The sequence below is a fragment of the Jatropha curcas genome, chromosome 7 (assembly GCF_041381405.1).
Source record: "Jatropha curcas cultivar XTBG-Jc1 chromosome 7, XTBG_Jcur_1.0, whole genome shotgun sequence".
NCBI classification, from domain to species: Eukaryota; Viridiplantae; Streptophyta; class Magnoliopsida; order Malpighiales; family Euphorbiaceae; genus Jatropha; species Jatropha curcas.
The window spans coordinates 27388166-27415771 of NC_143157.1; the positions used below are offsets into that span (position 1 = coordinate 27388166).

The 27606-nt window shown below is 35.1% G+C and overlaps 4 protein-coding genes and 1 pseudogene across 7 annotated transcripts; 1 reads left to right on the top strand and 4 right to left on the bottom strand.

Annotated features, from left to right (window-relative positions):
• Nucleotides 1-2469: 2469 nt before the first annotated feature.
• On the bottom strand, nt 2470-3988 carry SUP (C2H2 and C2HC zinc fingers superfamily protein). The gene has a single exon (XM_089724169.1). It carries the CDS (start codon nt 3397-3399, stop codon nt 2758-2760), a length of 642 nt encoding a protein of 213 aa, XP_089580295.1. The 5' UTR covers nt 3400-3988; the 3' UTR covers nt 2470-2757.
• Nucleotides 3989-5822: 1834 nt separating this feature from the next.
• Nucleotides 5823-7678, bottom strand: LOC105632224 (Protein kinase superfamily protein). The gene has a single exon (XM_020678567.3). It carries the CDS (start codon nt 7483-7485, stop codon nt 5944-5946), a length of 1542 nt encoding a protein of 513 aa, XP_020534226.1. The 5' UTR covers nt 7486-7678; the 3' UTR covers nt 5823-5943.
• Nucleotides 7679-7811: 133 nt separating this feature from the next.
• LOC105632223 (quillaic acid 3-O-glycosyltransferase CSL1-like) lies at nt 7812-9329 on the bottom strand (annotated as a pseudogene).
• A 454-nt stretch (nt 9330-9783) lies between these two features.
• Nucleotides 9784-13233, bottom strand: LOC105632100 (SMAD/FHA domain-containing protein). 3 transcript variants are annotated; one of them, XM_012214398.4, is made up of 3 exons: nt 11777-13233; nt 10846-10889; nt 9784-10331 (listed from the first exon to the last, which is right to left on the bottom strand). In XM_012214398.4, the coding sequence occupies exons 1-2, from the start codon at nt 13182-13184 to the stop codon at nt 10876-10878; spliced, it is 1422 nt and encodes a 473-aa protein (XP_012069788.1). In that variant the 5' UTR covers nt 13185-13233; the 3' UTR covers nt 9784-10331; nt 10846-10875. The 3 variants fall into 3 exon arrangements, with proteins under 3 accessions (XP_012069788.1, XP_012069786.1, XP_012069785.1); XM_012214396.4 differs by having other exon boundaries at nt 10846-10914; XM_012214395.4 differs by lacking the exon at nt 9784-10331 and having other exon boundaries at nt 10416-10914.
• A 1428-nt stretch (nt 13234-14661) lies between these two features.
• On the top strand, nt 14662-24666 carry LOC105632098 (TRAF-like superfamily protein). 2 transcript variants are annotated; one of them, XM_012214394.4, is made up of 13 exons: nt 14662-14961; nt 15821-16062; nt 17234-17345; nt 17610-17698; nt 17793-17861; nt 17937-18069; nt 18960-19118; nt 19484-19832; nt 20781-20893; nt 21399-21549; nt 21880-22355; nt 22437-22638; nt 23170-24666. In XM_012214394.4, the coding sequence occupies exons 2-13, from the start codon at nt 15885-15887 to the stop codon at nt 24421-24423; spliced, it is 3285 nt and encodes a 1094-aa protein (XP_012069784.1). In that variant the 5' UTR covers nt 14662-14961; nt 15821-15884; the 3' UTR covers nt 24424-24666. The 2 variants fall into 2 exon arrangements, with proteins under 2 accessions (XP_012069784.1, XP_012069783.1); XM_012214393.4 differs by having other exon boundaries at nt 15838-16062.
• Nucleotides 24667-27606: the final 2940 nt, after the last annotated feature.

The following is a 27606-nucleotide window of genomic DNA, read 5'->3' on the forward strand; positions in this document are numbered from 1 at the left end:
GTGTGGGGACCCTTCCCAATTATACTACTTTTCATTTACCTCCTATACTATCAATTAAAGAAGTTGATATACTTAAAAATATAATAGTGAGGCAAATACGTAGCGCAGATTCTATACGATACCAAGAATTTATGAGTGAGCAAAAATTCTTTTTTTTTTCTTTTTTAAAGTTATTTTGATTTTGGCTTAGGTAAAGTCAGAATCTTGAAAGACGTTTGTATTGTAGAGATAGTAATGATAAGAAGATGACGTAGGTAGTGGGGTCCTTATTCCATGTTGAGGATTATACTGAATCACATTTCAGTGTCTGACTTAACTGAGCTAGAGTTTGTACATTGATTGTACATGTTTGCATCACTTTTAAGCAATCTGCTGCTCTTCTTCGATTCGATTCTCTTCATTTTTCAATTTTCTGCCACCACTTAATCACATCTCCCACTCCAAACTCTTCATTTCGTTCTTGAACCCTTTTTTGCTAATTACATAATAACAATTTGTATAGGGTAGATATGTTGAAAATTTATAAACTTTGCAAATTAAGATTGAGTTTCGAGGAATACATATATATATAGAGAGAGAGAGATGCATGGAATTTAGAATTATTGTAGGTTGAGAAGAGAGAAGTGCCTTAAATATGAAGAACAGGGATACCCATAACGCATGAGGTAAGTACTGTATATGCAAAGGACATGCATATATGTTGGGAGGGTAGTGTAAGTATGCAAGAGTTAGGCTTGACTAAGTACCATATAAGGAAAGAGTTTTGGTCTCTCAGTTGTCTGAAATGGTTTGAAAAGACCAAAACCTCACATTCCTTTTAAGGAAAAGCCATCATACCATTTGACAACCAGACATTGTCGGGAACATGCAAACCATCAGATTTTGGGGAAAGCATCCAAAGACTCTCTCCCAAATAACAAACAAAACTCACCTATCACTATAATATCATATCATGGCTATAGTATTAGTAGCTAGCTGCTACTATATATATCAACTTGTAATTAATTCAGCCCGCCCATGATAGTTTATGATTCATAATTTTCTTTTTTTTTTTTAAAAAAAAAAAAAAAAGATTTCTTATCTTACATATATATTTCTGATCATGTAACGTTTCCTTTTCATTATTGTACTCACTCTCAATAGCTTCTATAATTATGCAACTTTTGATTTATCAAATCTCTCCCTCTCTCACCTTATTTTTGTGAACATGTAGAATCATCATATTCACTTCTGACTGATGGGTTTTTATTTTTATTATTTTTCTATAAACATTGTAATCAATGTCAAGCAATTCGTTCATATCAACAATGTTAAAGTAGATTACTTATGATTATTCATAAAGAGTAGCTCAAGTGGTAAAATATGTCTGAATTTGGCGAGCGATAAGAAATATATTGCTCATTGATTAGTTATTATTTTTCTCTATAATTAAAAGATCAAAGTTTTTTATGTCATAATATTTTTTTAAAAAATCAATATAAGAGAAGACCGCATGCATATCATGGATGACTCTCTTTATACAGAGCAATGAGTTTTTTGTGTCAAAAAAAATTCCATTACTTTGTTAACTATATAATTTCTCAGGGTTAAAAAAAAAGGCATCATGGCTTTCTACAGTTTTCACTTATGAAGTGTAGGTGTTGGAACTTGGTTCCAATAATTATAGGCCATCATGATTGAAATAATGCATACATATATGTTTATATATGTACATAAAATTATTAGCTGAATTTGTGGTAAAAGACTTCCCAAAAAGTCAGGTTATAAGTCTTCTATATGTGCATGCTTTGAGTTTCAGTGATCCAAACAAAACATTGGTGCTTTCTTGAACATATCCTATTCAACATGCACCTCTTTAATCAATTACCGGTGTATATATTTCAAGTACTAATTCAAAGAATTAAAATACAGCTCCAAATCAAGAAAATGCAGACCAAAGTAAACTTTTGTGTGTATATATATATTGTCAATCTGCAATTAAAGATCAATATGTTGGTAACTGAGCAGCAAGTTGCTAGAGCTAGTCATATCTCTCTCTTATATATGTTAAAGTTAGGCTGCTTTTGCAAGGCCTAGAAAGTCGAAATCAAGACCCTTTAGGTTGTTATTTTACTTATGCTTATCTACCTCACTACCTCTTACGTAGGTTGAGACATGATCTTGTTCAATATATGCATATAAAGAAAGGTTTTACTTTTTTTTTTTTTTCTATTAAACCAATTGTAGTGTTTTTATGTTGTTAAGTTACAGTTAACCTACCAGGAACTTAACTAGAGCAATGGACAAATTGCAAAAAAGAATATAGAAATTAATTAAAATAACAATCATCAATTAAAAGAAAAGAAAGAAAATTTCGTTCCTTGGATGAAATCTCTCCTGCCTCTAAATCAATATAAATTAACCCAAGAAATTAAAAATATAAAGAGATATCAATATTTAAAAATAGAAGACAAGAGCTTAATAATTTCTCCATAATATTTTATAGAAAAAAAAAACAGCATAATAATTAAGTTGTTAAACCAGAAGCTTTTCTGTGTCCAAATCTAAGAGACTGACAATAAATCTAGACAAACAGAAATTTTCTTACCAAATATAGTCGAAATTAAATATCCTGTCCAACAAAGGATAAAACGACGAACAACTTTGGTTTTGAAATATATGTATATGCATCTTCAACATTAAACTCAACTAGTAAAGATAAATATAACTGGTGCAACTTTAGATACATATGTCATATACGTACGTGTTAAACTTCTTCTAAGAGTAACCCAATCGAAGTTCCAAATCCAAATCCTCTTTCGATTCGCTAACGAGACCGATTTCCAAATCTAACCTCAGAATCTCAGCTTTCTTCAACAGCTTGCATCCATCAAATTCTTCACCGTTTAAGAAAGATTTTCCAGTTTCTGATTTTGTTAAATCTGAACTGTTGGGAGTTAATGGATCATGAAATGGAAAATCATTAATACCCCATTTCTTAATTTCACTAGAAGAAGCGAAAGTTGGAGAGGATAATGCGGAAAGAGGAGGAGTAGCCATGGAAGATAACGTAGAAGTAAATGGAGAAGAAGATAAACTAGGGTTAGGGTTAGGGTTAACGTTAAGGTTGAGAACATTAGGACATTGAGTAGTCTCCTTTGGAGGTGACTGTCTTAACCTAGCTCTGTCTCTTCTATGAACATTCATGTGACCTCCAAGGGCTTGAGCAGATCTGAATTCCCTTTTGCAGAAGCTACATGTGTAAGATCTTGGCGGCCATGAAAACCCACCAAGATAATCGTCTCCACCGTTCTGGCTATTATAGCTCCATGAGAATTTTAGCTTGTTGTTGTTGTTGCTGCTTCCTTTACTGCCAATACTATGGTCTTTCAAGCTATTACTCAAACTGTTCTTCTCCATTGAATAATTTTTTCTGGTTCAGCAAATTAAACCTAGCAAGATAAAATAAATATATAGAAAAAAGACAAGAAAATATATAGTCTAAGCACAAGTTAAATCAATTTATAAAGAAAGCAGATAATTTAAAAAATAAATAAACAAGGAAAATACATTTTTAAAAAGTTGAGAGAGAGAAAAGACTGAAAGAAAGAAAACTGACCAGAGGCAGAAGTGTGAGGTGATGATGATAAAGAGTTTGGGGTTTTAAAGAGATCAGAGTACTTACAAATTATTATGAAGTTGCAGGAAAATTAGAAAAAAAAAAAAAAAAAAGGCCATCAAAATCTGAAAGAGAATAGGTGAAAATGCCATTGGAGGCTAACCCATCAAATGCCCCCATATGTTTTAGTCACTACTTACTAAAAGTAGAACCTCGGCGCTGCCAGCCATGCTTTTTTGCCAAAACTAGCAGACTCTAGTGCATATATTTTCACTTCCCCTTTGAATTGTTTCCAAGCACTATCTCATGCTTCTCTTACAACAATTTTATTTGTAAACAAAACTCCACTGATAGTGAGCAGATGTCCACACTCAGCTTATTCACTTGTCTACTTACTATCGGTTATCATTTTATGACTTTATTTTCAACTAATCTTTTCTTGCCACTAAATCAAGCTCACATGTGCTTGAATTGCTTCATTTTTAAATAATTTGGGCATGGTTTGAAGAACTACTACTTAACAACGGATAAAATTAGTCTCATATTCAAATGGGTAAAAACAACAGATAAAATTAGAGGTTGGATCGATACAAAAAAATACTTATGAAACAGATATATATAAACTTTGACATAATATTAATCTCCATGGTACAACTTATTAAAATTTCTCAAATTTTGGCAATTTTCTTATAAAAGTTTTGCTATCTCAAACATATGTACTCTCAACTATCAATTGATTACATATAGTGTAATCCCATATTCAATCTATTTCACTAATTGATACAACTTAAAATAATATAGTTTTTAGCATTTTCCCAAATGTGTCTCTTCTTATTGATTCTTATAATTATAAGATGCATGCATTTCACTTTCAATCTAAACTCAAACTAATTAATTCCAAATGACATTCAATAAAATGTGCTTAATTCGTCTATTAAACCAAATTAATTAGCCTAATTTTATAATTAGAAGTGAAGCATTGGCATTAAATTCAGGTGCAAGGGAAGCCAACCAATATTATGCAATTTGGGCCCTTGCAGTGTAAATGTTGAAGTACACACTCATGCATTGCAAAACACAACGAAACAGCAAAAGAGGGAGGCCACAAAATTGAACTATATAATACTTGTTTACTCCACCTCATTAACGTTCCAGATGTTTTTTCCTAATTAAGTCGAAACAATTTCATAACTGGAAACCTTTCAAGACCCTCAAGGTACAATCCAGATCATCAATATATTTTTGTGGTCCCTCAATTTTCAATTAATATCACAAGATTTTATTTTCTTCACATAAATTATTAAAATTATAATGCTCGGCTAAAAATCAAATTTTCCAAAAGAAAAATCTTTGATTTAATTAGTCAAAAGACAGGTACTTGCCATTTTGCAGTGAAAGTTTAATCAGAGAAACCCATATAGACAAAAGATCCTGCCACATATAGCTTAGATTTCTTGAAAGACTAATGGCCAATAAGCTGAGTTCATGCCATGCTCTATATAGTTTTGATTTTATAAGGTTCTATAGCCGAAATTGCAGTGTTTACCCTAAGTGTAACACGGTGCCGTCTCTTCCACTCATAATTGCAGATTGAAATGAAACCCTAAAAATATCTGGCCTGTAATTAATTAATTTACCATGTTTATATATGACAAAGCAGACACAAAAGAAAGAGGTGTATTAGTCTAAATAAATTGGGTTGATTGCTGTCTAATCACTCTTAAAGGAAAGAGAAAAAGGGAAGTCATAGAGTAGAGACGGAGTAAGTAAGCTAAAATTGTTGGAAATGAAAATTAGATGGATTAAATTAATAGCTGTCTCATCAAGTTGATAACTAGTTTTTCCTGTTTCTGTTTGTCACCATTTTAGTGGACTGTGAAGGTGACAGATGTGCGTTTGTGTTGTCTTTGTTGTTCTCTTGGTTACGGTAAAGCTTTTCATTCGCGGACATTATTAGTTTAGTACTCTGTAGTTACCACTAACTAGCTCCAACTGAAACAGTTACTTGCTAGGGCTCCCCTTTTCCAGGCTTTAAAGATAGGCCTCGGCCTACCCACGGTAAATGTTCATTGGGCTTTGAGTCGGGCCCATTTCTGTCCTCTTTAACCCAAATTATATTTTTAAGATTTAATGTTTGCTATGTGCAAGGTGTAAAATATACCTTATTAATCTAATAACAAACACTTTAATTCAATAAAAGATTTCTTAAAAAGGTAGAGAAATACTAGTAAAAAACAAAAACTAAAAAAGTAAAATTTATAATTCATTTTGTTTTATTTCAGAAGAACAAAGTTCATTCTGCCTTATCACTAATTAATTAAAACCAACAAAATTACTGTTCTTAATTAAGTGCCACAACCATTATACGCACCAGAAATTAGGTGCTTCAGAAATTCCAATTCCATCTCCAACTCAAAGTTCTTATGCTTCTCATTCTCCAGTTCCATACTTAGTCTCTCAACTGCTTGCACTAATTGTTCGTCTCTTGAAACTTCCCCTCCTAACATAACGATTAGGTTTGCTACTTTCTGTCTTTGTTCATCTAAACTTTTCTTCAGCACCATTAACCCTCCTACCATTGTCTCCTTATCAACAAACCCACCAATTTCTCTGTCACCTTTTCCCTTACTACCCTCAATATCTCCAATTCCACCGGATGAATCCCCGCCCGACTCGCCTGACTCACTCAGTTCAACTTTCTTGTCTTGAATGATACTTTCACCGCCAAAACGAACTTGTTTCACAAGCGAATCGTCAGTAGGAAATACTGGGTGAAGCTCGAAACCTTCTTCATTAAAATTCCACCCGCTAATTCTTCTAATCTTAACAATTTCATTGTCACACTTTTCTTCTTCATCTTCTTCTTCTGCGTTATCACTACCTTTAATATCTAATCCATATAAAGCCTTATTTTCTTTAAATCTTTCTTCAACGCTTGGTAATCCATTCAAAACATTCTTTACTAAAAGATCTAACCCTTTACAGTTCTTGAAAAATGGATGCTTTAAAAGCTTCTCAGCAGAAGGTCTTTTCGATGGGTCTTGATCAAGACAAGAAGCAACGATATCTTTAAAAGCTTTAGAGAATTTTTTGCTTTTATCTTTTTTGTGTTTCTCATAATCAGAAAAACGGAACCTTTTCGTTATTTTCACAATCAAAGATTTCGAAAGAGGTAAATGCGATAAAGGAGGTCTACCATGTGCTAATTCTAATGCAGTAATACCCAAGGACCATATATCAGCTTTAAAACTATACCCTGTATGCGAGTGTATAACTTCTGGTGCCATCCAATAAGGAGTTCCTGCAACATCTGTAAGCATCAATCTTGATGAACAAGACGATTGGCCCCATCCTCTTCCTGTAATGGATTCGTAAATGGAAGCTGATACGCCAAAATCTGCTAGCTTAACACGACCATTTGAGTCTATAAGAATATTGCCTGCTTTAATATCTCTATGCAAGTGGCCTTGGTTGTGAAGATACGACAGTGCGTTTAGAGTTTCTTTAAGAACTACGGCAATGCATGGCTCTGGCAAACCGTCAGGGAAAGAAGAGGAGATTATAGATTGGAGGGAACCAGCAGACATAAAAGGCATAACGACCCAAAGTCGACTACCAACAATAAAGGAGCAATGGGCTTTTAGGATATTTGGATGTGAAAGAAGCGACATCGTTTTTGTTTCCCATCTAAGGTTATCGAAATCGGCTCTAGATTGATCAAGATCAATGGATTTGATAGCGACAACAGTAGAATTCATGGGAATACATACTGCTTTGTAAACTACAGCACTAACACCAACACCAATCTCGTTTAGGATTTTGTACGAGTTTGAATCTAGTGGGAATTTAACCCTTTTGGGTTCTTGGTCTTCTTGTTCTTGAGACATAACTAGATCTATATTTAGGGGAATGAAGTTTTCTTTAATTTAGTGTTGAATTTTGGATCATTTTGATTATAATAGTCTGGGTTCTGTTTGAGAAAATAAAGAAAAGGAAGAAGTAGGTATTCTTTTGGTAGTTTTCTTGTGAAAATCTGAAAAGGAAAGAAAGCTGTCTTAGCGGTGACATTTTGAGAGGGAGATGATAATGCATGTGAAATTTCAACTGCTTTTTATATTTATGAATAGAGGGAGTGACAGATGTATGGAAGAGCCAATTGAAATCAAAGTCCATATACAACATACCTAAACACCAATTAATTTTAATACTCAGGTAATCTAGAATCAAGAATCGAACTTAATTGAACATACTAAACAATCTTGAAATAGAATGGTTATATTCATCGATATATGTCTTCTATGACTAATAATATAGGTATATGGATACTAGATACAAAAATGTCAGGGGCAATACCAGAGATAGACTTACATATAGTGGAACGGATCCTTTGTCCTTCCTCAATAGCATTCCTTCAACGACTGGGAAATTCACTATTACTATGTAAAGTGCAATGAGAACTTGCCCAAACATGTCTTTACAGTTTCCGGCGACCAACATTTTTGTAACTCCTGCGATGAGAGAAAGTATATTCAAAATGACTAGTGTAACTATTGGAGCAAATAACATACATGATGCTTGAAAATTGAAGTAGCCGTTTTGGTATAGTGCGACTTGTCCGTCATCAGTAACTTTATTTGTTGGTACAAAACTGGCTTTTCTCAATAACCCAACCTGTTTCAAGATTGCATCTAAACAGCCATAGGTATACCCTGTAACTGACTTTGTCGTCCAAATTTGCTGCTCATTCCACCAAGTCTGGATTGAGCCTCCTGAGGAGAGTACCTCTTGTAAATGTTTGAAGAAAGACGCTATGAATATGAAGAAGAAAAGGATCATAAACCTAGTTTGAGAACAAGAATATTAGGATCTCATTGATGGCAGCGTGGGGACTCAGACCAGTTAAGGTCAACAGATCTGTTTGAGGTTTGTGTTAAAACTGTTCTTTTTTTCTGAAAACAAAATTTTAAATGCAGCAGGAAAAATATAACTTGGAAGTATTGTTATTTAAACAACCTTAGAAACAGTTTTTACCTTGGGATATGTTGGAATGCCATCGAAGGGAGTTGGGACAGAGTAGCTAAACACCACAAGGGAAAGGAATAGAGTGGCTGGAGAGCAATGTGGCTATAGCACATGGTTTGAAGCAGAGACATTTTTTATAGTCCATAAATGAAAGGGCAAAATCTTGAAATTGTGACCTCCATAATCCCAGAGTTCCATCTTGTACCTTGAATTAATGTGTCACTCAAATTTGTAGTAGCACTGCCTAAGAATGCTGGCCTTGAAGGATTACATAGAATAGAAGTCCATCCTTTCAAGTGCAAAATGAATCCAGTGAAGTAATCTTCTACCATAGAATCATACAAACATCCTATCTGATTTCAAGCCAAGACTAATGTGTATTAAGTTTAGGAAAATAGAATTTGTATATTATTCATATACTAATAAAATGAGAACCTGTAATTCAATAAACATTGCTGGCCTGTTTACCCCAGAGAGTATATTTCTCATATGTATAAGTGGCTAGAAATTGAGCCTCTCGAAGGGTTTTGCTTGACAAGTCTCTATTGTGAAGGATGTTATGTTGGCTGCTTTGTTGAACTGACATTATAAACTCATTTGAGCGACCAAAATATTGTTTTAGCTGCTCTATATCTGCATCAGGGCAGAATTTTATCAGAAAAAACCAATCCGACAACCATTGGTTCTTTTTCAGTTCCAATTCAGTTCGTTAAGTTTCCTCGGTTCGGTTCGGATCCACGGGAACCATGCACAACCCTAGTTGTTACTGTCTAAAATTAGAAAACTCTGCAAGGCAACAATAGCAAGAAAAGGCATCAGCTTTATATAAATTTAAATTTGAATTTCACACTAAATTAAAATTTTAAGTAATTTCAAATGCACTTTACTGTAACATGAACTTTTAACGCCATCTAGCAACAGTTGCCCTCGACGTTTTTTCTTTTTTTTTTTTTTTTTTTTTTTTTTTTTTTTTTTTTTTTTTTTTTTGGAGTAAAAACAGCAATGTGCCAAAAGAGATGAATTTTTTTGCAGATGGATCCATTCTAGCTGTGCCAAAATAGATCACATCTGATCAGCCTATTTCAAAGGCAGACAAAACCCAACTTCAGAAGTTCATCCCCGCGTGTGCTTAAGTTAAAATAACTTAATTGAAAACCTGAAGCTGTCAAAACTTGTAAAACATGATGGAAAAAACAATCAAAGTTCACCATATGCTACAACAATTTGAAGAATGTTCAGCTACTCTAACATAATCAGCAACATAGTATAGATACAAATAGTCTTCATATCCCATCATAAATTAAAATAAAATAAAATAACTGTTGTTTCAAACACAATCACACGTCAAAAGTTTCTGTTGAACAGATGAAACAGCAAATCTAAGCTGCCTGCCTCTGGAATCAAAATTCACCTCGCAATTCATCTCTGAGATGCTTGACATAATAAATTCGACATGAAAATGGTGATAATCATATGGACTGAAGAGACTAAATGAGGAACGCTTGAGGGACAACTTATCATGCAGCAATTTCACATAAGAGATGCCCATAACTTGCTGAAGATAACAACTGCTGGTGAATGCAAATAATATGACCATGTGAACCAGTGGAAAAAGCAGCGACCATATCCGAGTTGCAATTCTATATAATGCCTCTCTGTAGTAGATTGGTGGGACTGCTCAATTATCATCAATTGCTGACACCGCAATGGACTGAACAAAGTTGAAATAATATCGGATGGAAATAGATAATATACATCTTCTATGAACAAAACAGCCATCAAATAAAGTGAGATCTGAACAAAGACGATCACTAACAAGGGAAATTTTTAAAAAATATGAAAGAGATGAACGACTTGTTAACAGGTACAACATGCTGATACAAGAGACTCTCAACTGGCCAAGCAACCATAATTTTAACATACCTAATTTACACATACATTTTCAGACTCGCCCCATATACAATGCTTGGCATTAAAAATGCAGAATAGAAAATACAACCAACAAGTATAGACTCTGTTTCTGTCCCGTACTTCTAGATCTAACCAACTACAACTTAAATGAAATAATCCAATCCAATGAAACAAAACCTCGGAACTACTTTTGAACTATATAATTAACAAAGTGAGCTTTAGTTGGATATCCCATGTTTATATAACTTTCTTGTTTAGCAACATCTTCTACATTTCAAAAGCTGTTTCCACCTGATGTCAACCTAAGTACTTACATTGAAGCTTCCGCATTCATGAAGACCCCCTCATCTTGCTGCTTCTGCAAGAATTATTTAACCCCATCACTGCCAGGCATTGAGAAATAGTGAGAACACGCATCACAACAACAACAACAACAAAGCCTTAGTCCCAAACTAGTTGGGGTCGACTATATGAATACTTTGTTCCAAATACCCATTCATCAGGTTAAAAACAATGTAAAGCAAAATATTGAATTCTAGAAGTCTTTGTTAAATATCATGGATCTCCCTAAGCTGTATAAACTGTAAATTTTAGGACAGGTCCAACAATGCATTACATCCAAAGACACAATATGAGTACAAAAAAATCTGATCCCGTATGCAAAAGAGATAATTGTAAACTTTCTGCTTTACTGGATCAATAAAGTTCAAGCAGCTAATAGTTGGAATAACCAGAGAACACCATCTCTTCCTCCAAAAGTCAAAATGTAAACCTTCAAGAATAAAGTAAAAGGATAAAAATGCTTACAACAGGAAAAAGTGTATTGCATTTCCATAAACCAGTATTAAAAATATAAACATAACCATGTTTGCTGCCCATGAGTTCTTTGGCAGACTACTAGATAATCACATTTGCCACTTATGTAAAGTCTGGTAAAACAAAAACCATTCAACAAACCTGCAGCAACTTTACTAAGAGCTACCTTAAAATGTAAATAAGCATCTGCTATGTTCAAGCTGGTGGAATGTTAAGCTCCAAAAAATGGCAAACAAAGTCCAGTCACTTGGGCTGTCCAGGTTGCAAGCCTTACCCCCTTAAACAACAAGGAGGCTAAGCTCCTATTCGGAGAATAACATAGCAGGCAGTTGGAAATATAAACATAAGCAGCATAGAGACATACTTATCAAACTCTCTCGATTATATTGTAAATAATGAACTATTACATAGCCATTAAGTACTAATTACCTTTTGCAGCTCTAGCTTTCTTTTGCTCTACCATATACTCTTTGACTCGCTCTGCTTTCCTCGTCATTCCCTCTATCAACTCCTCAGTAGCTTCAATTATCTGCTTCGGAAGATGCGCCTCCATATAATCAAACCACTGCCCTAGTGTCATCTTCTCCAAATCCAAAGCTACCTTCTCTCCCCCCAAATTCTTACTTACATTAGTTTGTGGCTTACCGTCATTCTCTTTAAGATCATCTCCATTCTCATCACCTTTATAAGTCGTTTCTGCACCCAATACCTCATCTTCTTTCCCCAAATCCTTGCTTGCATTAGTTTGTGCCTTGCCATCATTCTCTTTAAGATCAACTCCATTCTCGGCATTTCTATAAGTCGTTTCTCCACCCAATACCTCATTCTCTTTCCCCAAATTCTTACTAGCATTAGTTTGTTCCTTACCATCATTCTCTTTCACCAAATTCTTACTAGTATTATTTTGTTGCTTACCATCATTCTCTTTAAGATCAACTCCATTCTCAGAATCTTTATAAGTCGTCTCTGCGCCCAATCCCTCTTCCTTCTCATCTTCCATAATCTCCAGTTTTATTTCCTTATCTCCACTTACGCTAACTTCAATGGTCTGTGCTTGCGCCTCTTCTCTTAAATTCAATCCTGAATCAATATTTTCCTTGTTTTCCAGACTACGAACTTGAGAACTTTCCAATGGTAATTCCGGTAAATTCTTTCTCCTCCCCCTGCCTCCTCGGGTCCTTTTACCACATTCTCCACCCAGATTCTCCAAAATCAGGCAATCCTCATTCTTTCTATTTCTAGTAACTCTAACATTCACCCTCCGCGTCTCCGGTTTCTCGGCCACAAAGTCCAATTTTTCTGATTCCTTATCAATCTCTGTAACTTTATCCAAAACCCTAGCTTTCCTCTGCCTTCCTCTTCTACGATTCTCGACATTCTCACTCTCTAATCCGCTATTTTCTTCAGTTATTATCACAGCCTCTGCCCTCTGGCTCGGGGCCTCTGCAACCGATCCTTTTTTATCCAATTCATTGACTTTTCTCCTCGGATTGCGTCTTAACTGAGACGGCTCATCCCCGCCGACAAACCGAACGAGGATGGAGGTGACTTCACCGAGCTTGATACTGTCGCCGTCTTGAAGATCGAACGGCGTGAAGGGAGGGAGCTTGGTGGAGTTGAGAGTAGTGCCATTGGACGAATCGAGGTCTTGGACAATCCACTTACCCGATTCGGATCCGATAAAGAGATGTTTGGAGGAGATGCCTGCATCTTTGATACTGATGTTGTTGCCGCGGGCTAGCCGACCTATTCGAATGGTGGATCCGGTTCGAAACTCCAACTTCTCGCCTTCTCTAGGGCCCTGTACCATTACTAGCTTCAGAAGAGGAGGTTCCATTGTTGAGAGAAGCGGGAGATTTTGGCTTTTCAAATTTTAAGAAAATAAATTCGAATACATTTAACATTTAATTTAACCCAAATCAATATTATTTTATTTATTTATTTGATGGGCTCAATTCTAATTGGATAGCAGGGTGATAGTTATCTCCTTGTATTTTTTGAATGCTTCATGGGCTTCTCCCAAGCGAACGACGGCCCGAAGGACTCTAAACCCACCACATAAATCTATTTAGTTGGATTTGAATGTTTGAATAAAATTAAGTGGCTTAAAAAAATTCATATTTTTCCTCTAAAATAATTTTTTCTGTCATTCATATTTTCTCTTTATTATTTATATTTTTTTATCTATTTCTTTTCCTTTTTTGTCTTTAATTCCATAAGAACCATAGAACTTAATTATTATGAATTTATTTAAAAAGGTAGAAAGCAATATAAAAATAGAAAAAAGAGACAAGCATTAAAATAAAATAAAGTGATAGGTGTTATAAAACATATTCAGTTACTGAATGAGATATGAGTAACAAAGTGAAATTGATATTCAGTTACTAAATATCAGAAAAAAATATCCCTCTAATGATTTTATTTTTCTCTATATGGAAAGGTAAATAACTAATTGCCACCTTAAAAATTTATTATTTTGTCAATATCTATATATTGATTTGTGTTAAATATTTATATTGGATTGGTTTAGTGTATGAGTGAATTCATATATTAAAATCTTTGTTTCATAACTACTATTAAAATAGCATTTCGTGTTTGACTAGATTCAAAATAATAAAACGTAATATTTATAATAATGTTGAGAGGATGAAAGAATATTTTATGAAACATTGCTTTAAATTTTTCATAATTATTTTATATTTAATGGTTAATCAAATAATTATTTTTATCTAATACTTATAATTTAAATTACTACTATAATAGTTACAGGATCTAAATGCGAAAACATTGCCCTTACCCTATTTCAATTGGGATTGCTAATTAGTAACAAACAAAAGCTATAACTGCAATGGAAAAACCCAGTTGGATCAAACCGCAACTAATAGGTGGGCCAATCCAAACGTGAAATCCAACAACAACCAAGGCTCAACCAATCCCCATGCCCAAACTCAAATTAGCCCAGCCCAAGGAAAAAAGAAGCCCTCCTTTCAATCACCACGACACAAAGTCACAAACCCTAAACATTAACAAATAAACAATACCCCCTCCGAAACAAATACTAATAGAACAGTGGACCCCACTATCAATCTAGCCAATCAAAGAAATTCTCAACGCCAAAATGACCCAAGCAGAAGGCTAGGCCACCTCGCTTATTTTGCTCTTTCGAATCTGTGCAGTGCACCGACCCTGTGACACGCTACACTGTATTGCTGCTCTCCCATTTATTTCATTTCCTTATTTTGCCCATTATTATTTTTTTATTTTCATATTTTTCTCTTCTTATCAAAATTCTTATTTTTATATATATTACTTCTTTCAAGAGAGACGAGAGGAACAGAGGAGCAAAGCAAGCAAGCAAACAAGCCACCTCTCTTCTCTTCGTCGCTCCATATCTCCTTCTCAAGCTGTATTTTCTAATAAAATAAAAAAATTAATAATAGAATTGATTAATTAATTAATTAAACTCCCAAAATAACATCAAAAATACAAAAATTTTTTTCTTTTTTTGGGCTCTCCTTTGGTCTCTTCTTCTCTTCTTTCTTTTGCTGCTCCTTGGACCTCTTTCTCTCTCTAGAATCTCACAGCTTGCCCATAACCCATTTAGCAGAGCTCAGGTTTGTATCTCCATTCGATCTATTTGTTGTCCTTTCCAATTTTATTTTTTCTGTTTCTATATCTTCTTCGATTTTTTGGACGTTTTTTTTTTAAAAATTTTATCTCGGTATTTTAGGGTTTGGCTTTGATCGGGGTTTTTGGGGATTTTTTTTTGTTACGATCTTTAGTTTCTGGTCTCTGACTGTAAGGGCTTTTAATTAGCGTGCGTCTAATGCTATTGGGTATATTAGATAGTTCTCTTTTATACGCGTTTTATTTTATTTATTCTTTTTCATGCAATCAATCCGATTAATTTTGAGCTGGGGTTTTTGTAAAGTTCCGTTGAAAGATTAGGGTTTATTGCTGAATGGTTTTGGATGTCGGTTTTTGAATTTGGGGATTGAGTTTGTTGGATTGGATTGAGAAATTAAAGAGTTTACATCAATGTATCTGTTGTTATTTTGGTGTCTGGTAATTCATAACTCTTAAGCAAATGGTTTAGAAATTGCTCGAGTGGAGTTTTCTTATTTGCGAGTTACCAATTGATGGAAGATTGAAATATTTTAATTTTATTTTTGTTTTGGTTTCCTGCATTCTCAGCAGCCAAACAGATGATTTCAAGATATGGTTTGTAGTTTGTTTGTGTATTGACGCTCTCTGATAAATATTTTTTAATATTGGGTATTAGTATCTTTTTTCTTTTTGGGCAAATGATAGGTAAAACGTAGTCCTTCACAATGCTCGATGTTTGTTGTCGTAATTCAAAGTCTATTTGAAGAGCTAATTTTGACTAGTTGGACGTGTTTGTAAAATGTGCCATCCTTTCCTTACCGCACAATTTGAGATATGTGGGCTAATCTTGTTTAATTCTCTTACAAGGGCTTCTTGTTATGCAGTGAGTGGAGTTGAAGGATCCTGGGGGAAAGGAGTTTTGGAGTAGGAAATGGCTGGGATTGCGAGTGAGGAAGCTGGAGCTGGAAGGTCTGTAGAGGGGCTCTCGAGTGGGCAGCGTTGCCAATCAGGTGAAGCACTGGCAGAATGGCGGTCTTCTGAGCAGGTGGAAAATGGAACCCCTTCAACTTCACCCCCTTATTGGGACACTGACGATGATGATGATGGAGGTATTGCCTCTTATTTGGGCTTTTTCTTTCTTGGGTTTTGTGTCTGAGTGAATATATTCTTTTGGCAAGAAATGGACATCTTGAGGCTCTTGGAAATCCATGTCATCTTCAAGTTTGATAAATAGAAGTTTGTGAAAAATGGTTCAATGCCCCGAAAAGAGAATAAAGAGTGATCCTAACCTCGGTGGTAAAACCCAGCTAACGCGAAGATGCCAGGTTGATAAAATTGAAGCCCCTTATTCCAATTACTTACTGGATATTAGAAAAGAAAAAAAAAAAAAAAAGGGAAGAAGCGTCTCATCAAAACCCTGCTGATGAAACTCTTTTTCTTTAACTTCAAACTTGAGGGTGAATCATTCTCATAAAGAGGGAACTGCATTCGTTGAAAATTTCTGCCCTTACACTTTTTCTCAAGCTTCTAATGCAAGAGAACAACTCTCTATACTCTTGAGGGAATGTTAGTGAGGAATTGTGGGGATTTCATTTCTTAATACTTAATAAATGGCAGTATTTGGATGTGGGCTAATTTACTGCAGCTGAAGCAGGCATTGCATTGTACTCAAGAATCATATTAATACTTCTAGTCGATTACAATTTCTTTTTGCAGAATTATAATTTCAAAAAGGCAAGTGTTTATTTGCTGAAGGAGGATTGTAATTAATATTTGAACAATGACTCTAAAGTTTGTTACTAGTCCTTTCTCTATTCTGTTGACAATCAAATGGGGACTATATGATGTTGAAAAATATATTGTCTTTTCTCTGTTGTTTGTTCATTTTACATTGAAAAGAGTTAGAACACATGTTGAATTATTGTAATTTCTGCTTGCTTTTCCTATCTTATGATCAGCACGCATTTCCAGACTTCAAATATGTTTGTTACTCCAGGGCTTCTAAACTTTGATAATTGCAACTTCTTATCCTAAAATACTTTTAATAGTTGTAGCTACTTTTCCTTATGCTTGAACCTGGTGCACTAAGTATAGTTCTATTTTTGAAATTATACAAAGTGTAACATTTTCAATGTAAATAGTCGAACCTTGTTCACCCCTCTGTGTTGCAGAATGTACGTTGATTTCTCCTCGATTTATGATTGCTTCCTGTTTCTTTTCCCAGCTATACATAATGTTATGCAGTTAATTTTTCACAAACTAATTTTTTATTCATTATAGGGCCAAAACCTTCTGAGTTATATGGAAAATATACATGGAAGATAGAGAAATTTTCACAGATTAACAAAAGAGAACTTCGTAGTAATGCATTTGAGGTTGGCGGCTACAAATGGTATGAGCGACTGTTTTTCCATTGTTATGCCTTTTTTAGATTCACATTCATAGTTACCTTGTGATTGATGTCACCCTGGGTAATATTTTCCATCTTGCAGATTGAAGCTTTATTTTAATAATAATCAAAGAATTGAAAAAAAATTTGATGCCTTTCTAAATTTTTACAACATCTTCATATGCTAATGGATTGTCCATGTAATTCACTTAGCTCACTGAAGGACACAATCACATGAAAATTTAAGCCTTTTGTTTTGGATGATAGGTACATATTGATTTATCCCCAAGGTTGTGATGTGTGCAATCATCTTTCTTTGTTTCTCTGTGTTGCCAACCATGACAAACTTCTTCCAGGTTCAATATTGATAATGACAAATTTCTTTGATTATCTCTGTTCCTTTCCTTTTGTTTTATTAATTATATAATTTTCCTTTTTGCTGTGAACCAGGTTGGAGTCATTTTGCTCAGTTCACAATTGCTGTGGTGAATAAAGATCCTAAAAAATCAAAATATTCAGGTTGGCTAGTTAAATAATGACTCCGTTACATACTGGGTTTATTGATGTATTATTGACTAAATGTAAGTTTTACAGATACATTACACCGGTTCTGGAAGAAAGAGCATGACTGGGGATGGAAAAAATTCATGGAATTATCGAAAGTGTCAGACGGGTTTTTAGATGCTGCTGACACACTAATTATAAAAGCTCAAGTGCAAGTCATCAGGTATGTGATAATTGATATATCAAGTTCTTTGCTGCCTGACCTTAAAAATAACTAAAAATTGTTTTAGAGTTTTTGTGACAACAATATCATTTGTTGACTGTTTTCTGATATTTTCTTTCTTGTCCCATTGTATTTAGCACTATGAAATTTAAAGTGAGGCTGCTGAGTGATGCGTGATAGTGATTACAACTATGACAACTTCTGTTTCTGTACTTGGTGTCCATTAACTTATTCTTCTTCCTTTTCTCCCTTTCCCAACCCCTATTTCATATTTTCACTTTCATGAATAAATTGGACCATTGCCATTTGTGGTTCCTCCTTGAAGGGTTTGTCTGATTTTTTACTATACTGACAATTGTAAGCCTGCCCCAAAATACTTCTCTTCTTCTTCTATTAAATATGCCTTAATTGTGTTAACTGGAGATCAGTTTATGATCTGCCTTTTCTCTGTGATCTATCATTGCTTCTATGAGACGTTCAAACTTCAGTTTCAATGTTTTGATTTTCACATATCATGGCTACTAAGGTCGGTGGAGTCTGAAGTTGCCTGGCATGTGAATCATATAATCCTGTGTGGAATTTGTTGCATGGCAACAGTTGAGAAACTGCTCAGCTTTAAATTTTAACAATTACTATAATAATCATCGTGTCTGGTCAGAACTATGTGGATCTGTAGGTATGAGTTCACAGTACGCAGGACTGACATACTCTAAAAGAAAAGTTTTTTATATTCACCTGTTTGAAATTCTTTCACTTAATATATGTGATACACATGTTTGTTAGATGATTGAGTCGGTTTGGTGTACTTCATTTTCTAAAAGAAAAGGCCAGAAGTTTGTCTCTTTGTAATAAGAAATTCCTAATTCTTTTTAGAATTTTATTGCCTTCAGGGAGAAAGCAGATCGGCCTTTCCGTTGCCTTGATTGTCAGTATAGAAGAGAACTCGTTAGGGTGTATTTGACAAATGTAGAGCAGATTTGTCGGCGTTTCGTGGAAGAGAGACGAGGCAAACTTGGGAGGTTAATCGAGGACAAAAATAGATGGTCAAGGTATGGTATCTTTGAGTTTTCTAACTGTTCATCTCATCTAAAACTTGTAACAGTGATGATATCAAGGTCAATATGCCATATGCCAAGTATGCCAAAAACTGTTGTTTCAGTAGTTATCCTATGATATTGTCTCCTTCTATGACCATGTTGTAAAATTTTTAGTTGTGCTCAGTAACATATTGGCTTTGAATATTTATTTATAGTGTCAAATACATTTGCAGCCTGCTTATTAAACCTGTAGTGTTATAAATGATGTCTTGCTTTCCATTTTTTTTCTTGATGCTATTACAGCCCTTTCTGCATTTTGTTCTGTTGCGTATATATTATTCCTTAGATGACGAAAGATCACCTGCAATTTTTTGCAGCTTTTGTGCTTTCTGGTTGGGAATGGATCAAACTGCCCGGAGGCGCATGTCTAGGGAAAAAACAGATGTAATTCTGAAAGTAGTTGTAAAGCATTTCTTTATAGAAAAGGAAGTCACATCTACTTTGGTAATGGATTCCCTGTATAGTGGATTAAAGGCTCTTGAAGGCCAAACTAAGAGCAAGAAGGGGAGAGCAAAATTGTTAGATGCTGAAGAAATGCCAGCTCCGATTGTTCGTGTGGAGAAAGATATGTTTGTATTGGTGGATGATGTTCTACTGCTACTTGAAAGGGCTGCTATGGAACCTTTGCCTCCAAAAGATGAAAAGGGCCCGCAGAATCGAACAAAGGTGGGCTTGTTTCCTAAGACCAGATTTCCATGCTGAACTTGTTGTGATAGGTTCTTAATGTGCACAGATCATTAGTAATTTGATGATTGTTTATTGTGTTGCGGTTGTCTGATGCAATCCATATTATAGTTGCTTATAATGATGGCTGGTTATATATTTTGTGTATCATTTTAACTGTGCAATGATTTCTTATTTATTGCACAAATTGGATGCTGATTTTGTGGAAGATCTATATTAATAACTTTGGCTTACATTATCAGGCTTAAGCTTGAATACCATAGCTTAAAAGTGTCTTATGGGGACTCCTATTAATTTTTACACCAGAGATTCAATTGAACAAAATATAGTATCAGCATTGAATGTGGTTTATTCCACTGATTGCATGAGGGGTTTCCACTCGTGTGGCCTATTGATGGTTTTGCTGTGGAATTGCTACTGAGGTGGTGAAAGCAAAGGCTGTACCAGTGTGGTGATGGTGTTTTGGATAGCGGGGTGTGGTATTTTCAGTCTTCTAATTGCGTCTTAATTGAAGTAAATCATATTCCCTCATCTGTTTGGATGGCAATTCACTGTATTGCGCAGCAATCGTATTCCCCTCTTGATTTAGTGGTCAAAATGTAACAATAACATAGATGATTTTGTTTGTTTGTTTGTTTTTTTTTTTTTTTTTTTTTTTTTTTGGTGGGGGGGGGGGGATGAGATTTTAATGTCTTGGAGTGAACACTTTCCACTCCTGCTAAATCTTTGAGCATCTTTTAGTGGGCAGTTTGAACAATCTGAGGCCTACCATTTAGTTCTATAAATTGTAGTAGTTACATGGGAGGTATATCTAAAAGAAAATGAAAATGTGTGTTCTTATCTTGCTGCATATTATCTCTTGGATTCCTAATGTTTTCTTTTTTGGAATGTTGCATCTGCTGGCTCAAAAACTTCTATACCTGTGTGCAGGATGGAAATTCTGGTGAGGACTTTAACAAAGATTCCATTGAGCGTGACGAAAGGCGTCTAACAGAATTGGGTCGCAGGACAGTGGAAATATTTGTTCTTGCTCATATTTTCAAGTAATGTATCCAACATGTTTCGTAAAACTGCAGTGATGCTAATGCAGCAAATTGCTTATTTTATTTAAAACCATTGATGGCCTGAGCTTCAGAATATTAGACTTTTTAAGTTAATTAGTCCATTTGGGAGTTTTTAGCCTTTTGTCTTTGAATTCCTTTAATTTTTTATTTTGAAAGTAACCTTTGGGAATCTGACTTATAAAGTCCCACGGATTATTTTCTAGTATTATGATATCAATTAATTGTTAATTTTAACTTGCCATTTGTATTTTCACTAATGAGGAAATATGTGTTTTGGAACACAGATTTTGATTGGCATTGAGAATTTGAATGAAATTTTTGTCAGTTATTTTTGGATGTTTCCAAAATGTAGCATTTTATTTGCTCTCTATCAAATGCTTTGGCTCAAAAGGATTGTTTTGGAATTTAGTACAGTGTAATTTCAGTTAGATTACTTGCTTAACTTTGATCTCATATGTCCTAAAGTTGTGTCCTTTACATGTAGCCACAAAATTGAAGTTGCCTATCAGGAAGCTGTTGCTTTAAGGAGGCAAGAAGAGCTTATCCGTGAAGAAGAGGCAGCATGGTTGGCTGAAAGTGAGCAGAAGGCTAAACGGGGAACAACTGAAAAGGAAAAGAAATCCAAGAAAAAACAGGTGTGGCATTTCCCTTTGTTCTTCATACAGATTGAACTTCGTAGCGCTTTTTAAATATAGAAGTCGATTAAAAAAGTAAAGGAGATTTCACTTAAATATGCCTTTGAAATGAAAATTGGTTAAATTGAATAATTTCATTCCTTATAATTATTTCTTGGTTTTTGGCTGGCTAGCATGTAAACATATCTATGATTCATCATATTAGGTAATCATTTGTTATTGGATAAGTTCAAAACTCCTTTATGATATTGATAAAAAATTTTATTCAAGTTCAAATGATTAAATTAAATGTTTATTTGCTTGAATACTGATGCTTCTTATAAGCTGCAGGCAAAACAAAAGCGGAATAATCGTAAAGGGAAGGATAAAGGGAGGGATGAAAGGATCAGTATCGCAGTATTAGATAAGCACGAAGAGGAAAATCCAGACCGTGAGAAGAAGGATTCTGTTATTGGAGAGGTGCAGCCTGTGGTGGAAAAGCCAGATATTCTGGAAGATGTGTCTGATGTCTCTGATCTGGTAGATGGTGTTGCAGAAGTATTGCAGCCTGATTCAGAAGACAGAGATGCAAGTCCTGTCAATTGGGATACTGATACTTCAGAAGTCCATCCTCCCACAGAAGCTTGCAGCAGTGGAGTTAGTGGGTTGTCGTCCCTACCAAATGGAACAGCTGAGAAAAGGAGCACATCAGCAATGGATGACAGTTCGTCAACGTGCTCTACAGATTCAGTTCCATCAGTTGTAACTAATGGCTCCTACAAGGGGAACTCGTATTCAAGCTGCCAATATGTAAAATCACCCAGTAGGTAAGGCAGTAAATGTATTGACTGCTTATCCTTCTCCATTACTGGTATATATATAATTTATCATATGCTTATTATCTGTAGAGGGAAGCACCCACGGGGTAAGGCAACAAGTGATGGGAGTTGGATAGTTGAGATCGATAATCAGCTTTCTGCGCCTACAGCAGACACTGGAGATCTCAATCATGTTACTGGAAGCAGCAAGACTGTTGAATGTGAGTTTGAGGCTAATGTTCATCCATCACGAGATAGCATTACTTGGTCTGAGAAGCATGCAGTTAAGAAGGTGAAGTTGCCATATATTTGAGGCTCGAATCCATATTTTTACTGTTTTGATGATATTTAGGATGTTCAGTGCAAAAACACATCTGAATATGTTTTTTTTATTTATCTTTCTCCTAGTACAGGCTTATGTTTTCTATTCATCTTTCTCCTATTAGAGACCTGCCAATATGGTTTGCTTACAAACTGCATGCGACATTTTCCTGCAGAGGAATGTCCTCTTCCTCACCCTTCCCTTTCTTTTTCTTATTTCTATTTGGATTATTGTTTTTCTTAGATCATTGCTATTTTTCATCCTTTCTCCATCTTCTGCTCCCTACGGGGAAGTTAGGAGCATAAAACTTATTCTTGTGGAAGTAGTTTCTGAGTGAGTTTTTGAAAGGTCTGATATAGTCGATCTTGTTTTCAATAAATCTCTTTCACTTTGAAGCTTTTGTTTTTCTGTTGTTGGGTGCTCTTTTATGTCCTCGAGGTTTGTGAATCTTATTTTAATATACTGTGTCTATATTGATGAGCATGCTTTGCTATGAAATAGGTTGTGGAAGAGATTATGCCACAAAAGAAACAGTGCAGCAAAGATTTGGTTGATGTGGAAAGATCCTTTAAAGAAAGGCCGACTATCACATCATCTTCTAGAAGCCCTCCTAGAAGTCCTCCCAAAAATTGCCAATCCACTGTTCAATCAAAGTTAGAAGACAAGAGTACAGCCACTGTAGATCCTGTTCAAAGTAAGAAAGCATCTTCAAATAGTGGACAGCAGGCTGATATAGCAGTCCCTTCAATAATATCCCTGCAAATTACAGGCCTTTCCAAACCTGAGAATCAGAATTCCTCAACTTCGAAATTGACTGATAAGCCGACACTACAGCAGGTTCCTATGATGTCAAGGCCCTCCAGTGCTCCTCTAATGCCTGGTCCCAGAGCAACTGCTCCTGTTGTTTCCCTGGTTCAAACATCTCCATTACTTGCTCGTTCAGTGAGTGCAACTGGTCGACTCGGTCCTGACCCTTCACCCGCAAGTCATAGTTATGCTCCTTTGTCCTACCGAAATGCTATTGTAGGTAATCCTGTTGGCTCAAGTTCAGGTGGTTTTGCTCATGCCAACTGTCCTAATTTGGGGGTTAACCTATCATCAGCGCACACACATTCGCCTGCTTTGGTATCTGGATCAATGTTTTTGCCCCAGAGCTCTGATAGGGTAGACCCAAACTGTGTCCAATCTGGCTTTCCTTTTGGGATGGTAACTCGGGATCTGTTGCAGAATGGACCCCAGCGGATGGAGAGCTCTCAAGGTGTGGTAACAGATGAGTTCCCACATCTTGATATCATCAATGACCTGCTTGATGATGAACATGGGAAGGCAGCTGAGGCTAGCAGAGCCTTCCATTCTCTTAACAGTGGGCCACACTTCCTAAATCGGCAATGCTCTTTTCCAGGTGATGTGAGTGTATCAACTGAATTAGGTTCCTCAACCAGCAGCTCTTGCAGATTCGAACGTGCTAGGAGTTACCATGATAGTGGGTTGCAGCGGAGCTATAGCTCTTTTGGCAGCAGCCAGTTCGACTTTGACATGCTAAGGGAATATAATCCCCAGGCTAGCCCACTACCATATGCAAATGGGCATGTTGATGGATTGATTCCTAATCAGTGGCAGATGGCTGGATCTGATCCTTTAGTAGGCATGAGGAACGCAGAGGGTGATGGTTCTCCATATTTCAGTCCGGAGTATTCGAATTTGGCTTGCAGTGGCAGTGGCTATACAGTATTTAGACCTTCAAATGGGCATTGAAACTGGAACTACCTTGCAAGTTTGTGGGTCATTGTCCATTGTAATAATATAATTTGGGGAAATTGTTGGGTCTTGGAATTGGAGTGAGGTTGTAATCTTTTCATAAGCTAACATTTTGTAGAGTATTTCTGCCTTTCTTTGCCTACAGCATTTTAGTTTGTTATGACGAGGCTTTCCTGTAATTTTCTGGGGCTTGGATTGGTTAATTATTGAAAATGGCCAAATGCCGAAAATTCAACCCAACTCGGGCTCCTCAAACCCTCCATTTTAGACGGCTAAATACTGGATTAAGGCTCCTGTAAAGATGAAATAATTTGGTTGTCCAAAGCTTGCCTTCTTTTATGCGTGTATCAAAAGGCTATTACTTTTTTTTCTCCATTCCACTTCTACTAAGTTAGACATTTTGATATGATAATTGCATTTTAGGAATTTGATTAATTTAATATCTTTACATTGTGGGTTTCACAATAAGCATTATTGAAAACTTGAAACTTTCATTTTCCGCATTATTGAAAGCAGTTTATTCTTGAGTACGAATATGTTTCATTAGACAAAATTATGTTATTTGCTTAGCTTGTGACTATGCTGTGCCAAAGAGTAGAGGAATTTTCAATTGCCTCAAAAGAAACCTGCTGTCGTTGTCTGAATTTGTGCTTCTCTCTCGCGTGCTTGTGAAATCTTAACGACAGCGAGAAATCTACTCAAACGACCTCTAGAAACAACTTTAAAGGAAACGAGCTGCCGTTCCCGTACCAGCCCTCACTCCTCAAGCCGCAAAGACCACATACAATTATACTTACTGAACGAACGGCCTGTCAGGCTGTCACTCAACAATGGACACCTATGCAAGAAAACTCTTTTGTTCACCATGGTAAAGTAACTCGACAACCTCTTATGATAACTTCATTCTTACTAGTATTTAACAATCTCCAAGTCTCAAACCATACGTGTATGTCAGCTTTGACAAAACCAAATACTATACTAATTTAAAACCAAAAGCATTCAAAATTTCAAGGTCCAAGCAAATGCATTCCCAAGAAATTTCCGTCCTCACATGCTAAACCAGAAAGCAAGAATCAATCAAACACTTATATATTCTGCAAAAGACCGTATCAATACCTATTTCTCACATCTAATCAGCGCATATTACACGTTTTTATTTGTGTAAACCTTGGGATTCAACTTTCATATTCAACTAAAACCCCTCCTTAATTTCTTGCTTCATGTTAATAGCTATGACTCATTCAATTTCTTGAAATTTTATAAACACCAAAAAAGAAAAAACAAATAAAAAAAACCCTAGTAGTCAACAGTCAAAAATCTTTCTGCATATAAAATACTGACCTAAATGTTCAATGTTCAAACCTTACCCAGTATAAATATCCTTCAGCCTTTTCTTTTTGAAACACCTTCAAAAATTCTTAAAAAAAAAAAAAAAAAAAAATCTTGAGAGAACACCTATCTTTGCATTGGGCATTGTTTTCAAGAAAATAATGAGGGCACTCAACATTACTTTGGCTGCATTCTTGCTTCTTTCTTTACATGTGCAACTATTCCAGGCAAGCAGATTACTACATGAAGACCTGAACAAAGGGCTTGTTCTTGAGTCCCTTCAAAGGGGACCTGTCCCTCCGTCAGGTCCCTCAGGCTGCACCAACGGTCCTAACAGCGGCGGACCAAGCTGTCCTAATACTGTTAGTCAAATGAATTTTGCTGGTGCTGCTCTTCCTCGCTCTACTGCTTATCCCCGTCCCATGGTTGAGTTTGGAGTCGCTGCTAATCATAAATAAGGAACCTCATTTATCTGCAGAGATTTCTGTATAGAGGACCAAATTACAGGTCCATGCAGGAACATTAATTCATACAATTCTAGCCTTTTTCTGTTCTTTCATTTTTTGTTTTGTTTGAAATTTTATTGGAATCAATTTGTACATTTTTTTTCTTTTTTTTTTGTGTAAGATATACACAGATTTCCATTTATACTATTAAACAAGAACATTTTTGTAAATTTATCAATGAATAAATATATTCTGGTAATTTGAAACTTCCTTTTTCTTTTTTCCTCATCTATATGGGTAATGTGTATTCTTATTTATTTATAAAGCCGGCCATCATTTCAGGAGAAAATTTCCGAATGTCTTACGCATGCATTTTGTTTCTTTGTTTGGAACAAATCAACATAAATAAAATTACTCTGATTTATAACATAAAAAAAAAAAAAAAAATCAATTGTAAACAATTTTTTTTTTAATCATAATAGAAGACAGAGTTACTTGAGTTGTTTGTTAATGAAACAAAATAGAAGAATGATTGAAATTTTCATTCTAATTCAATTCTTGGTTTGTGGATTCTTGCCTGAAACAATAGTGGACCATTTCTTGATTTGCAGGTTCTGTGCTGAACCTGTTGTTGTGGATATGTACAGAGGAGACAAAACTTGTTCTTTATTAGAATAACCAAAATTTGCGTATTGAAATTGAAGTCGTAGCTAGCTTCAAATCCAGCATGCCATTTATTATTATTCTTATTTTTTAATTAGCTTTTCTTTGACTGAAGCTAAGTCAAAGCTTAATTATCATTATACTATTAATTAAGCTAATGATTTTTTTTAACAACTAAACTAATAAACTACTCTTCCTCTATTCTTTTTTTACTATTAATTAAGCTAAAATGAATAATTCTGTGAGTTTCAGTGCTTCATAGAATCATTTAATTTGACAATTATTACTTTCTCATATTGTAATAAATTTATTATGATATGAAAAATTTTAAATTTAATTATAATTAAGTTGGTACTTTGCTAATTACAATTAAGTAAAGTGGGTTAAAATTCAATTTTATTATTATATACTAGGTTTATATATAGTGGATGTGTTGCTTTTAAGGTTGCTTGTACTTGTAAAATTTTGATACGTACATGGAGAATGACTAAGCATTGACAAAAATCTGTTATCTAAAAAACTATTTACTAATAAGAAATTATTAAAAATATTGTGGGCTTTGATTGCCATTAGGGATTCGGTAGGAAAGTGGTTGGCCGAAGTAGTAATAAAATTGCCTATAAACATACGGTATGATCTTTCAATTGGAAAATGTAGAGGAAGCATTTCAATTTCTTAATTTCCATTTCTCACCTGCAAGTAATGCCCTACTGGTGAATACATATCATAAAAATTAAATATA